We start from the raw sequence: 15,927 nt of genomic DNA, 5'->3' as shown, positions 1-15,927 counted from the left end.
CCACTTGATGGGGCTGATAAATTGTAAAACAAAGTTTTGTTTGCAAAGAGAAAAAAAACTTATTTGAGGGCAAATTTGTTTTTAAATAGCCACATGTGAGTAGTTCTTATGCACGGCATGCATGCCATCAGTTTACTATCACTGTTGCAAAATTTCAGAACATATTAATGTTCTGAATTCCAATAAACTTGAACATATTGGTGAATTAAAATGTCAGAATAATGTACCATTAAATATGAATAAGAACCGAGATACATTAATCAGTAACAAGAATCAATTTATCATTAACTGCAATATTTAATCGAAACTCACAAAAGTTCCTACTGATGGTCTGACCACTTATTCCCTGCTGTTATCCTGGTAATATTAATAATAAAAAACTCTAGAAAAGAATAAACAGTTACTCTCTTTCACCCATACTGGGCGATCCAAAGAAAAATTTTTACAGAAATGTTTACAGTACATATACAGAATCGTTTTGTTGGGGAAAATTCCTTAAATAGAAAATATTTCTACAACATTCTCTTTACTTAATAATCAAGATAATCTAGAGTATTTCTTAAAATAAAATATCACTATAAACAATATAATTCCAATTCTTTGGAGGAATATACAATATTTTATACATAACACAAAGAGCAGTTCTGTTTAATTCTTGGCCAAGAACTCAAACTTCAAGGATGTAGATTTAATGTGTGTTATAAAAACAGGCATTAAGGAAACAATATACAGGAACTGGAGCAATGCTTCCTTTCTTTGTCTCACTAAGAGTATTACAAATGTCGGCATTAAATCTCATTTCCGAGATTTTATTCAGGACAGTGCAGCACAGCTGCAACACATGGTACCTTTACTTCACAAAAAAAAAAAAAAAACTCTTAAAAAAAGTAACAAATGCAGTCTGTATTTACACTATATATTATTCAGGTACAAAATGTATGACATGCAATATCCAACGTTGACAGATACACTTTAGATTCACTCACTTTCATCACAAAAACTCTGTGGGAATTTCTAATGGGTTCCTGTGATCTTGACAGTTCCTAAAATTTATGGTCTTCGAAGTAGATATACACAAACATGCACACAAACAAACATTAAGATCTTTGGTGAAAAATGGTTTGAGGATGTCGGATGAAATAAGTCTTCTCCTGCACGAAAACCTCAAGTTTATTAAAACTTGAGAGCACCAAACAACCTTGTGAATGAAATAAACTGCTGAGATTCATGGACTAGGATACAAATATATATATAATGAGATTCTTTTCTCTAAAACTCCTGTTCAGTCATAGGTCACACAGCAGATATATGAGCTGTCTCTTCTCCTAAAACATACAATGTTTATTATTAAAGAATGCAAATTATCAAAGTAATATTCTAATGGTAAAGGCTTATAGTATATATTTTATGTTAATGTTTACATTCAAAAAGAAAATATTGATTAAAAATTAATAAACCTAAACCAGTGCTGTGGCACATTGGCTTGTGCAGGTTTGCCTTGAGATTGTGTATATTATTATAAACAGCTAGTGTTTGTTCAAATTCATACTGTGCTTGAATTAGAAGGATTGATGTCATCTAATACAGTGCTTTACAATGCAGAATTGTAAACACAATCACTACAGCAATGGTTTGGACTAACTGTATTGATATTCTGGCAAGACAATGCCACGATTTACTTTCCGGTAACTTGACAAAGAAGTATGCAATTTTCATGTTACATTAGACCTGTTCAGAAAAGCATCTGACTCAGTACTACAAAACTTAAAGATGTACTTCTAAGAAAGTCTTGCTTATTAAATTAATACATAAAACAGAAAATAAACTGAGAACCACAGTACTGATTAGCCATCCTTTGAACATCTATTTAATATTGTTTTTCCATTAACTGTCATGCAGGAGGAAGCACTGCTATTGTTTTCAGCATTTGATAAAGTTAAAATTGCCATCTTCTCCACTATATGAGCTACTTAAAAAAATAAACTAGGTTGGGTTAGTAAATCACCATACACTTCCCTCACTAGATTGGGAGTGCTCTCACCTTAATAGGTGAAAGCATTTTCAATCTGGTTATGGTAGTGTACATGAGTCTTTTAGTAATTAACCATTCAAGAGTGAGTGCAACAACTGCTTCTTTAATAATCTGTTGGAATTATTGTGGCTGGGTCTGACAGTTAGAAATGATTAAAAGACAAATCCTACAAGTTTTGAGGAATATTCTGCACCTGTGCATTGATGATCGCATCACTGGGTTCCTAAACACTTGAAAAAAAAAGCACCATTACAAGTTTGCCAGCTACAGGTTTAAGTTTCTGATGCTCTTAAAACCCAACAAGCTTGCTAGTGTACACTTAGAGGTAACCACAGAGGAAATGTATTCTGACGTTGCACCACTACATTAGGTGAGATGGCCTATAATGCTGAATTGAAATGTGAAAGCAACAGGTGGTACCATAAAGAGTCTCCTCAACTGAGAAAATGGTGTAGGTATTACTGACCATTGCCTGTGATAATGAATGAAGATATTATTTTTTTAACATACCTTTCCCACTAGCATCACAGTCAATGAATAATGCTCAATTGTTCAGTATCATTTGCAACTTAAGCATCATAAAACTGCTTCCCCCATCACTCTAGAACATCCACCACATTCTGGCATGTAACACCATAAAATTAAAACAAACTTTTTTATTGCCAGTTATTTGGAAACAGATAGAAAACCTTATATACTACAGATCAGTGTTTCTCAACCTTTTTTTGTTCGTGTATCCCCAAAGAAGCACGTTCTTATTTTTGTACCCCCATATTTTACTACAAATAAACTTCTATGTGTTTACAGTGAGGTAACTTTCTTGTACTTATAGTAAAATATATACAGGGTGATTCATTACCAGTGCGACAACGTTTCTTCAACGTTTCTGTTGAAGAAACCAAGTAGCAAAAGTCCTCCGGAGTGGATAATCTGCAGGCTCCATTCGACGCGTTGCAGATAGTAGGAACTCATTTGGTTTGTTGACAGTATCCTCCATACAGTGGATTGGGAAATACCCAATCCCTCGAGTGCTCGTACTCGGATTGCCTTCTGCAAGACGTAGGACATTCTCCTCATTGTCTGGTGTCCTCGTCGTTCGCTCTCGATTCATTGCACCTCTCGTGAAACAACCAGTCTCACGTAACCTTCTGTGCTCACGTGCGAAAATCGTATGATGAGGAGCACGCCTGTGCGTGAAACGTTCCTGGTCCAAGCGCAGAGCGGCGTGCCCGTTACAGTCCGCAGCTCCATATGCAAGGTGCATGTCGACCAGTTCAACGTTTGAATACTCGTCCATTCTACTGCCTCGGGAACCGGTTCGCAAATGCTGACTTCCAGTGGGATCGCTGTTCACGCGACCTCCCGTTCAACGTCCTCTACCGCATGACGAAGGTATTTCGGTACCCTGCAATGCTATGTGATTCCGATTCGTCTTTGTGGTCCCTACACCTCCTGCAAGTTTGTCGCACTGGTAGTGAATCACCCTGTATATATAGTTTACTTGATTATATAGTAAAACAGATGATAAAACCCCTATTATGCACATGTTTTGTGTTGCGTGTCACATTATCAAAATACAGACATTTATTCTCATTATAATATCACTTCTACACCTTCATGTTTTTGCTTTAAAATAAACTTATCCATAATGGGATATTAAAATAATCACATGGAAGAATTAACAGGAAAAATCACCACACAACTACAACCATCCCTGCGAGCTTACAGAGAAGAACTAAAACAAAATGGATGGTGAACGACTGTTAATCCAACAACCATTGGACACAGGTTAAGTGATTTTGTAAATACTCGGTAGTACTGGCAAAATCCGATTATACGCACATCCCGTTTTTGGATTAACTAATTTGATTAAGAACAAAATTGGATTATGTGTAATAATACTTGCCAAATTATGAGGCACCATTTTCAATCCACTGCAGGATGAAGGTCTCTCCAGCAACTTTCCAGTTCCTTCTGTTTTGTGCAATGGCCATCCATTTACTACCCACAACTCATGAATTTCATTTGTCCATCTCCGTTGTTGTCTTCTGGGTTTTCTCTTAGCTCCTTTTGGCTACCATTCTGTTATTTTCTTAGTCCATGTGTCCCCAAGACCATTTTAGTTCTTTAGTTTTGATAAGAATGTCCTTTACTTGAGTTTGCTGCCTATTCCATGTGTTTCTCTTCTTATCTAACAGTCTGATTCCCAATATAATTCGTTCCATTCTTCGCTGTGTAGTTCTCAGCTTCTCTTTCATTCTTTTGGTGAGTGCCCAAGTTTCACTTCCATAAGTCATGGTGGGGAGTATACATTTGTTTGTTAATTTACGTTTCAGACAAATTGGGATATTGCTCCTCAGTATGTGACTATATTTCCTGAATGCTATCCATCCAAAATTTATTCTTCTCTCGACTTCTAGCCATTTATCATTATTACAGCCAATGACTTGTCCCAGATAAGTATATGAATCCACCTCTTTTCAATTACTGCTCCTTCAATCATTATATCCCTTTCTGTGGCATAATTGTTCATCATTACTTTTGTTTTAGCCATATTCATCTTTAGTCCAAAATCCTTACTAACTCTGCATAACTGATTAAGATTTTCCTCTAATTCTTTGGGATCGTGGCTTATGACCACAATGTCATCTGTAAATGGTTTAGGTACTCTCCATTCACATTGACTCCTTTCTGCAACCAGTCTAATCTTCTGAAAGCTTCCTCAAGGGCAGCTGTAAACAACTTCTGAGATATTGTGTCTCCTTGTCAAACTTCTTTCTCAATTTCAAATTTGCTATGTGTCTTTGTCTAGTCTAATAAAGGAGGTAGCATTCTCATATATTTTCTTCAAAATCATAATATATGGGGTATCTATGCCTTGTCTTTCCAGTGCCCGAATTGCCATTTGCTGTATAGAGTCAAATGCCAGGCATAATGGTGTTTTATATTCATTTGCTTTCTCCATTAGGTGTGATATTACGTGAAGGTGATCCATAGTTGAGAATCCTATTCTAAAGTCAGCTTGCTCTTTCGGTTGATTCTCATCAAGTATTCTTTCTAAGCTGTTAGTAATGACCCTTGTGAAACAACTTGTTTATTCTACTCCTTTTCTAATGCATTTTGTGAAGAGTCTTGCCAGTTTTTGTGACATGTCTCTTCCTCCCAATTTTAACACTCTACAGAAACTTAATCTTCCCCCGGAGCTTTCTGATTCTTTATTTTCTTCAACGCATGTTCTACCTCATCAGAAAAGATATCATGTATGTCATATGTGTTACTAATTTGCAATCCATCTTCCCCACTGCTGGAATCATTCCCTCGCTCCTTGTACAATTCGCTATAGTAGTCTTCTGCTATTTGAATTATGCCTTCTCTCTAGGGCTTGCAAACCGGTTTTATAAAACCGGTTAAATCCAGTTTTCATATTGAGTTGTTAAAACCGAAACTGAGCTTCTAAAACCGGATTCGAATATTTTTTTTTAGTTAGCCCCCGAATATAGTTTTTTGTTACGCACATTTTCTTTTGTTTGTTTGTTTGTCTGGATCGTTCAACTGCTTTGTTTTAAACATGTTTTTTATTTTATTTTCTTTTAAGGTACGAATCTCATGGGCAAGTGGCCCAAATCTAGGAGGGGTACCTTTTATATTCCCACCTGTATCATAGCACGATGCAGGTGAACTCATTTACGACTGAGTGAGTCGGAGCGATAGCGTAAAAGAAAATGCTCAATATTTCTCCGTTACATCTATCTTGTTCGCCAGGCAAGTTATGGAAAGCACCTTATTGATGGTTACCCACTAAAAACAGATTTGCTGAACACTGCATTTTTTTTCAATCGTAGAAAGTTTCTTGCTTCTTTATTCCTATTAAATTTGGGATCAAATGTTCTCCAAAAAGCAGCTTCACCAAATTTAGCTTTTATGTAATTTTGAAAATACAACAGATTTAATTAGGGGGAAAAAATTGCAAGTAAATAAATAAAAAATATCTTCCGTGAAAATTTTGAAACTTGACTCATTTAGACTCTTCATTCAGTGATTTCGTGAGTGACCCATAGTATTGTGCTTTTGTTATCTTCAATATTTTTATTTAAAATTGTCGGTGATATAAATTCCTACTAATTAATATTTATTACTCTTAATATTTCTAAGATGAAATCAAATGTATAGAATTATTTTGCTCGAAAAAGCAAAGATGAAGCACAATGTTTGAAATGCCAGAAGATAATGAAGTCGTCTGGAGGATCTACATCATCTTTAATGTTGCATTTAAAGAAAATGCATCAGATTGACATTAAACAAGATAACAGTGAACCTCCAGTAAAAATGGTAAGAACATTAGAAAACTTTATTGTTAAAAAAATCTATGGAAGAAGAGATTTCAAAATTAGCTGCTTTAGATGGATTTTCTTTTAATTCAATTGCCAAGAGTGAGTTTATACAATCAAGCCTTCACCTTCAGAAAAATAAATAAGATAAATTACCACTAGCCTCAGTGAATTGAATTAAAAATATGGTTCTTAATTATTATAAAACTAAGAAAGAAGTACTCATTCAGCATTTCAAAAATTCATTGGTTTGGGTGCATGGTTGGTTTTGATTTTATTGGCGCATTAGCTACTAAGGCTATAATGCGCCAAGACCACGTGATTTATAAAAAAATTTAAACTTTCAGTGACCTAATTAGTTAGGTCACTATGTCAAAAGGTATAACAAATATATAAAAGAAAAATGTAAATTTTATATACGAGCAAAAATATTTATTGATTTTAAAAAGCTAAAAACAGCAGACACATTGTCATTGTCGGATAAAATCTGACTGAGTGTATACGGCTCAGTCAGATGATTAAAAGCGGTAAAACTGATATTACTAAAATCTGGACAATCAATTAAAATATGTCTCATGGATAAAATTGTGCCACAGGACTCACACATAGGAGGGTCATCAGCCCTCAGCAAAAACGAATGAGTCAAAATCCTATGCGGGTCCGGGCAAGAACAACTTCCTCCTTACGATTCCTGCGCAGACTTGACTGCCACGGTTCGATTACAGGCTTTATATGATATAATTTATTCGCAGTCTGTCTATTCCACGAATCCTGCCATTGGGAATGTACCCTTTCATGTATTATTTGCCTGTAGTCTGTATAGGGGACTGACAGGCAGCGATTATAATTGGGAATTGCTGATTTGGCTGCGGTGTCAGCCAAATCATTTCCCTTAATCCCAACGTGGCTAGGAATCCAGCAGAAGCGGATATCATATTCACGTTCACGGAGGAAGTGAATCTTCTGCTAAATGCTAGACAGAACTGGATGAGAAGTATATCTCACAGTTATTAAAGCCTGTAAAATGCTGAGAGAGTCAGAATATAAAATGAACCGTTGGTATTGGCATTTACTAATGTGATCCAACGCTAACTCTATAGCGTGCAGCTCTGCAGTAAATATACTGCATTCAGAGGGAATCTGCTCCAATGTAGTGCTGTTTGTAAAGACAGCAGCAGATCTCACATATGATTCCAATTTCGAACCGTCTGTGTAAACTGGCGCGAAGTCAGAATGTTCAGATCGGTGTGCTGAATAAAGCTGCAAGTAGACAGATGATGGAGTGTCTGACTTTCCCCAATTTCTAAGGGACACGTCACATGCCGGGACATGAGCAAGCCAGGGTCGAAGGGGTTGCTTTGGTGTTTGGGCAACCCTGTCTACCTTGATATTAAGTTCTTTGAGTAGCTCTTGGAGACGAATACCAAAAGGACGATTGGCAGTCTTACGGGTGTTGTACAAATTTTCCCATCGTGGCTCAAAAACGAATGGCCACATAGGATGGTCTTGCAGGGATTTCAGCTTTAAGGCGTACTTTAGAGACAACTGCTTACGTCGAAGTGATAACGGTGTATTGTTTGCTTCGACGTATAAGCTCTGGACAGGAGATGTTCGAAATGCTCCAGCAGCGATACTGAGAGCTTGATGATGGACAGAATCCAGCCAACGAAGTACACTGTCTCTGGTCGAATTGTATACCAGGGACCCGTAATCTAGTCTGGATCTTACAAGTGCACGGTAGATGCGTAGTAGGGTGCATCGATCCGCACCCCAAGATGTTGAGGAAAGAGCGCAGAATATTCAGCCCTCTTGTGCACTTTGTGCGGAGTTGATGGATGTGATCCAGAAAGGTCAGCTTTTTATCAAATACGAGTCCCAAGAATTTTGTGTCTGCTGCTACAGGAATAGCATTTTGTCCAAGCCTTAATTCAGGTTCAGGATGAAGATTACGCTTACGACAAAAGTGTACGCAAACGGTCTTCTCCGGCGAGAATCTGAAGCCATTAGCAAGTGCCCAGGAGTTGAGGCGATCAATAGCTTTCTGCAGTTGTCTTTCAATAACCCTCATGTTGCATGACTGACAAAATATGCTCAAGTCATCAACATAGAGTGCACTGTTTACAGTTGGAGGAAGTTGTTTTGTGATGGAATTTACTTTGATGGAAAAAAGCGTGACACTTAATACTGATCCTTGTGGTACTCCCTCCTCTTGACTGAAGGAATGAGAGAGTGAGGATCCCACACGAACTTGGAAAGATCGATTGGCTAAAAAGTTTTTAATAAAAATGGGGAGTTGCCCTCTAAGACCAAGACTATGCAGATCTTTTAAGATGCCAAATCTTCAAGTTGTGTCATACGCTTTCTCCATGTCAAAGGACACTGACACCAAGTGTTCGCGTTTTAGGAAAGCATCCTGGAAGGATGTTTCCAGTCTAATAAGATGGTCCAAAGTGGACCAGTTCCTTCGGAAGCCGCACTGGATGTCGGAGAGAAGGTCATTTGATTCTAAGTACCATATTAAACGAGAATTAATCATTCTCTCCAGGATTTTGCACAGACAGCTAGTCAGAGCAATAGGACGATAATTGGTAGTGACTTTTGGATCCTTTTCTGGCTTAGCAAAGGCAAGAACGATTGCCTTGCACCAGGAATCCGGAAACTGCCCTTCAATAAAGATTCTGTTATATAAAAGAGCAGATAATCCATAGATTTTAGTGAAAGATGTTTAATCATTTCATAATGGATAGAAAGAGTGAGGGCTCTTTTCAGTTCCTGCGTAGTGAATGCCCCCGTTGTAGGGATAGACACTCTTAGACTTAAAATTAAGTGCCTGTTTTTCGAGTATATGTTTCAGGACCAGGAACTCTGGGGAATACGAAGATGTTGCAGAGAAGTTAGAGAATGTTTCCCCAAGAGAATTGGCTATTGCAGTTGGATCTGCAATAGTGCATCCATTATAATCTAGGATTGAAGAAGAGTGGGATGTATATTTTCCCTTCATTTTCCGGATTTTATCCCAGACTACCTTAGAGTCGGTAGACTGGTTAATGGATGATGTAAAACGGATCCACGATTCCTTTTGACTCTGATGGCAGATATAGCGTGCTTTGGCTCATAAGCGTTTAAAGGCTATAAGGTTGGTCATGGTAGGATATCGGCGGAATATCCCCCACGCTTTGTTTTGAGCCTTTTTTGCTGCTGTGCATTGTGAATTCCACCAAGGTTTGGGAAATGGTGGAAACCGGGCAGATGTTTTTGGAACAGCATTCGCAGCTGCTTGGACGATAATTTCTGTGATGTACATTACTGCATCATTGATAGGCTCTTGACTGATGGTGCTGAGATCAAAATTTGCCTGATGTTGGAAGGCAGACCAGTCAGCCTGATCAATCTTTCACCGTGGTAACCTGGAAGGAAGACACGGGCTCCCACTGTATAACGAGGTTATCACAGGGAAGTGATCACTTCCGTAAGGATTCTCCTCCACTTCCCAAGTGACTGAAGGGAGTAGAGAAGGGGAGCAGACAGAGAGATCAATGGCAGAAAAAGTACGGGTAGGCATGTGGAAGAAGGTGTTTGTTCCAATATTTAGAAGGGAAAGGTCATTGTCATTAAGTCTATGACTCATCCCCTTCCACTGATGTTAGCACTACCCCCCAGGATGTTATGTCCATTAAAATCCCCGAGAAGTAAGAAAGGGGGAGGAAACTGCGTTACAAGATCATCAAGGTCTTCCTGGGAGATGTCAGTCCCAGGTGGCAAATAAATAGAGCACACAGTTAATAAAAATCCCACTGAAAGGCGAATTGCAACAGCCTCTATGCTGGTTGTAACTAGCAACGGCTAAACTGGGGTCTGGTTGCCCACAAGGATAGCCACTCCTCCATGAGCAGGACCATCCGCCTTTCAAAAAAATGTGATGTTATGCATGGTGGGATCGTCATTTGCCTTTAGATAAGTCTCCTGCAAGCAAAAGCAAACTGGCTCGTGCTTTTGCAGGAGGCCCTTGATGTCATCAGTATTTCGCTGGAATCCACGACAATTCCATTGTAGGAATTTAGCCATTATTTTGGCATGGTGGGTCCATCAGGTGGCTTCCGAGGTGCTGAGGGCTTTTTTGGGGAAGAATGGACACTGTCCCGTGTCCATTTCTTCCTCCACAAAGAGTTCCAAGACTGATTCATCCAGTACCTCCTTGTTCTCTACATCCATTGTTTCTGGGATCATGGATGACTCTTCTGAAGGCTTTTCTTTACCACTTGGTTTTGGTAATGGTGGAGCACTAGGAGGTACGGATATAGGAGTGGCAACTGATTGTGTTTTTTGGTGGGCTTTTGTGAACTCAATAAATAGCGTGCAATCGGGGTGAATGACTCTCTTGGTGGTATAGTCATCTCAGTTTGTGTTCCGATAGTGCACTCTGCAGAAACCTTCTGAGCATATGAAGGTTTCCCGCTATTTATTGGTTGGATATGTTTTCTGACCTCTGGGTAGGAGATATTCAACTCTGTTTTCAGTTTTTGTATTTCTTTTTCATCCTTCCACTGCTGGCATGCTCTAGAGTAGGCAGGGTGCTCTCCTTGGCAATTGACACAGATCGGTTTTGGAGCTGAACATTCCTTGCTCTCGTGGTCTTTAACACCACATCGAGCACAGGCAGGGTTACCACGACAAGATGTTTGTGAGTTGCCGTATTTTTGGCATCTAAAACACCGCAGTGGGTTTGGGATATAAATCCTAACTGGGCAGTTTAGATAGCCTGCCTTGATGGAACTAGGAGGCCGTGGGGTGTTAAACGTGAGGATAAGAACTCGGGTAGGGACGAGATTCCCATCCTTGCATATCGATATTCTCTTAACAGCTGTCACTCCTTGGTCTATTGGGTGCATTGTATTCATTGACTCTAGACGAATATACATCTATACAAAATAAAAGGTATATGAATATAAATGTGCAATCAAAAGATAATCATTGGTCGTTAGGTCTTATTGAGGTTAATGGTTCATTTGATAGCAGAAGAACTGAGCAAATTGTGAATGGACACTTGACGGAATTTGGTTTAAACTTGGATGAGGATATTGTTGCCTGCACCACTGATGGAGCAGCAATGATGATTAAGTTTGGCAAGCAAATTACGCCTAATCATCAACAATGTATAGCCCATTGTATACATATGTCAGTTTTAGATGTACTTTATGAAAAAGCAATCAATTATGGTGCCACAGTCTCTGAGTCTCACAAAGACAATGAAGAAAGTAGTGATGATGAAGAAGTTGAAGAAAGACAGCAAGGCATGCTTTATCAAACCGACTTTACTGATGAGCTCATTTATTTCTTCAATCCAATGGCCAATATTGCACAAACTATTAACAAAGTCAGAAAAATTTTCAAGCTTTTTTGAAAATCACCTACCAAAAATGACATATTACAAAATTTTGTTAAAGCAAAATTTAATGGGAAAGAATATAAACTTATATTAGATTACAAGACTAGATGGAATAGCACATTCTATATGATTGAGAGATTTTCGAAATTGAAAAACTGCATTCCAAATGCTCTATGTGCAGTACTGTCAACTGAAGCTGTGTCTGATGGACTGGAAAACACCTGAATTGCTATGTGAAACTTTGCGACCAGTTGAAATGATTCTGAAGGCTATAACCTCAGAAGATACAGACTTACTTAAAGCAGAGTCTTCAAGAAAATTTCTGCTTAGCAAGCAGAAATTTTCTTGAAGACTCTGCTTTAAGTAAGTCTGTATCTTCTGAGGTTATAGCCTCAAGCTTTATAAAGCCTAAGCTGCTTTATAAAGCCTAAGCTTTATAAAGCAGAAAACCCATTTGCTTTAAAGTTTCACCAAAGGCTTTTGCGGCGTTACAATGCAAGATGAAATTGCCAAACTGTGGCTTTACTGAGCTATCCACACAACCCCAAAAAGTTTAGGAAAGAAGATTCAGGTTCAAGAACTTTTGATTTTCCAAGTAAGCAAGTTTTGAAAAAGCATGCTGAAGAGATTTATCAGAGATTATTTGCAAAACATTCCGAAGGAGTTTTAGCGTTGAATGAAGAAACTGAAATAAAACGAACTGTTCTTTTAGAAGAAAACAAAGACTCATCTAGTTCTGATGTTGGAGATACACTCATGTGAGAGTATGATAGTGTAATAATAAAGAGATTAACTGAAGAGCCTTCAAAATATCTGAGTGAATTGGAAATCAGCAAAGAATTTAAAATTTTGGAGGCAACTAGCAGTAGAAGTGAAAAGCTGGAGAAAGTTTATAGAGAACTGCTGACATTAAACCAACAAGTGTCCAATCTGAGAGAGTGTTTTCGATCACTGGTCTCTTTAACACAAAAAAATAAGGTCAAGTCTAACGGGAAAAATGCTTAATATACTGTGTTTTTTAAAGGATCATTTTCAGAAAAAAAGCTGAACAATAAATATTAATTTCCCCAAGCTGTTTTTTTTTCACATTATTTTGTTTACTATACGAGAGGATAGTTTTATTCAAAGGATTTGAATGCAATTTATAATTTTGTATAATCTCAAGCTGGTTACTTTTTTTGGAGCACTTTAATTTTTTTATTTTTTTTACAATAAGAGGTGATAGATTTTGTTTAAAATATTTGATTACGATTTGGACAATCTACCAAGATAAAATAAATACCTGCGTTATAAGCTTTTAATTATTTTCCCTAAGTCTGAGAAAATCGGTTTTAAAACCGGTTTTAAGAGAAAACTTTGGTTAAACTCTGTTTTGAAATTTCTCAGTTTTATGCAAGCCCTACTTCTCTCTGATATTTATAAGTACACCATCGCTATTCTTCAGTTTCAGTATCATTTGTCTTTCTATATTACTGCCCATGGCTGCTGATATAAGTCCTTTGTTTTCCTTTAATGTTTGTTCTACTTTTCTTGTGTTAAATGTTCTTATGTCCTGAGTCTCTTTCTAATGGCTTTACATAATTTAGTATACATCTTGATCTTCATTTGTCATCTTCGGTTCATCATGACAAGTGTTTCTCTTGACTAACTTTGTCTTCTTTGGATTTATTTTTACCTATAGGTTTCTTGGGCTTGATCACTTTCAGAAAGTTGTAACATTCCTCGTCGATATCTTGGTCCTGAGCAGTCTGCAGAAGCTCAAATTTGTTCTTACGTACATACTGCTTTTTCTCCTCTTCTGTTATCTCAAAGACCTTTGTATTATTTACTCGAGTCAGTTTTTTCCTTTCCTACTTCTATATCAAGTGTACATCTTACCATTCTGTGATCACTTCCAACATTTACCTTATTCAGGACGATAACATCATTCACAACATATCTTCTGTTAGTGAGGATGAAGTTGATTTCATTAGTTGTTAATCCATTTGGACGCTTCCATGTCCACTTTCTGTTCACCCTTTTCTTGAAAAAAGTGTTCATTACTGACAATCCTTGAGATTCTGCAAATTCCACAAGTCGTTCATTTCTTTCACCAATTCCAAAATTTCCTACAGTTCCCCGTTTTGCACTGTTTTGTCTCTTTCCAACCTTAGCATTGAAGTCCCCCCCATAATGATAGTGTAGTGGATTTTCTGCTCATCTAGAAGACTCAATTTCTGTGTACATTTCTTCAACCTCTTCTTCATCATGGCTCAATGTTGGTACATAAATCATCATAACCTTTAGTTTGTACCTCTTAGAAATCCTGAGTAGTAGTCTTGACACCCTTGGTGATGTACTTTTGAACTCCAAGATGTTGTTTTTTTATATCTTTATGGACCAGAAAGCCAACTCCACCTTCGTTCCTTTCACTGTTTCCACTGGTTTATGGGGAAGTAAATTTTTTTTAACCACTAAATTAACAATAATTAAAAAGAAAATTTAATTATAAAGCTTCAAATATATACTTAAAAATATCATCATTTCACATTTCTTAATAGCAATAAATAAATAAATAAATACAGAGATAAATTAGTTTTTGTATTAGATAATCTAATCATGTATTTCGTTAATTATTATCACCATAAAGTCTTAAAAATATCATTTTTTTTATAATTTTTTTGAAAATATATATCGAGATGATTAAGATAATCAGAATGTCAAAATTTTTAAACAAATTTAATTAATCCAAAAATGGAATGTGCGTGTAATCGGATTTTGCTGTACTTGACACTTCAACACAGCACTTTGGATGAATCATCACTTAAATTGCAATAGTGTATATACAGCAATAAAAAACACGCTTAAATAAAAAAATCTGATAAATCATCAATTCTGATGAATCATCACATAGCTTAATAATGGCAATGGTGTAATTACTACAGAATATGGTTAAGTAAAAAAAATACATTTCAACTGTTCCAAAATACTTTGTTTCTTGTTAATCTCTCTCGCCTACCCCTGGTTGAATAACGCTATAGACTATCTTCTGATGACAAGAAGAGAGAGCAAAAAAAAAGGCAATAGATTTCACCATTGCCAACAATAGAAGAAAAGTTTATATAGATGGGCAATGATTATAATTAATAATCACATAAATTCTTTATTACTGTTATCTACCTGCCCCCCCCACCCAAATTTATACATGTGAACTGGAATTATAGAGCAAGTGGAAGAAAGAAGAGTTAAGAAGAATAAGTGATACTAGAAGGCAATAAAGAAGCAACCATTGTTCATACATATATTATTCAGGATAAAATTAATACAAGCAACATCACATAAATAAAAAAGAAATACGATTCAAAAAACAGACTGGCATAATTTTGAGAACCGTATAATAAAAGTTTCTCAGCATATATGCTGAGAAACTTTTGTACATTGGAATGAATTCTATTCCAATGGCACAGGCAATATCAATTCCACAGAAAAGGATTCATTGAGATGTGGCAATAAAGTTCCTGGACTGGTGCAATAAGAAGAACACAAAGTGAGCAAGGTCAAAAACAATTTTATTTTTATTCTAAGTAATTGCCAACTAATTGAATGCACAGATCACACCATTCTACAAGTTTCCGAAAAGAGTCAGCAAAGTTGGCTAGAGACATCCAATTCAGTTTCATAGTTATGTTTTTCTTTGTGTCCTCAACATCCTGAAGTCTCTCTTTCCTTTTGAGGGTAGTTTTCACCTTGGCAAAGAGGAAGAAGTCTGTAAGCGCTACATCAGGAGAGTAGGATGGATGGTTAATCTGTACAACCATCCATCCATCCTACTTTGTGTCATCAGAATTGTCTTAGAACCAACTGCCTTTCTCTCAAAAATTGCCACCACAACCAGGAAATATACTCGATAGTCTTTGAAGCACCTGTACATAGAATGCAGCATTGACTCTTCTTCAGCTACAAATTCCTTGTGAATCACACTTGACACTCATCTCCAGTGACAATGCAAGTTGAGGAAATTAAAATTGTTTTCACAAGTCTGTATGAAGTCTTCGCATTGTGATGCTCTTCATTGCTCCTGCTCATCTGTGAGGTACAAATTTTGCAGACCTTCCTTTCTCTAAATCATGCAGAATTTAACAAATTGTCTCCTTATTCATATACAACTTATCAGCTATAATTTTAAAGGTCAAAAGATCTCT

At 37.0% G+C, this 15,927-nt stretch overlaps 1 protein-coding gene across 2 annotated transcripts in view; it reads right to left on the bottom strand.

Annotated features, from left to right (window-relative positions):
* Nucleotides 1-914: 914 nt before the first annotated feature.
* Nucleotides 915-15,927, bottom strand: part of LOC150081655 (rap guanine nucleotide exchange factor 2-like) — a 900,618-nt gene continuing 885,605 nt past the window's right edge. For both annotated transcript variants that reach the window (XM_090380578.1, XM_090380579.1), the window contains one exon: nucleotides 915-1,325. In XM_090380578.1, the coding sequence (XP_090236704.1) occupies nucleotides 1,294-1,325 (32 nt within the window). In that variant the 3' untranslated portion in view covers nucleotides 915-1,293. The remainder of the gene's footprint in view (nucleotides 1,326-15,927) is intronic.

Source organism: Mastigoproctus giganteus, chromosome 8 (genome assembly GCF_048544385.1).
Source record: "Mastigoproctus giganteus isolate SK-2022 chromosome 8, ASM4854438v1, whole genome shotgun sequence".
NCBI classification, from domain to species: domain Eukaryota; kingdom Metazoa; phylum Arthropoda; class Arachnida; order Uropygi; family Thelyphonidae; genus Mastigoproctus; species Mastigoproctus giganteus.
This window is presented reverse-complemented; position numbering and strand designations above follow the sequence as displayed.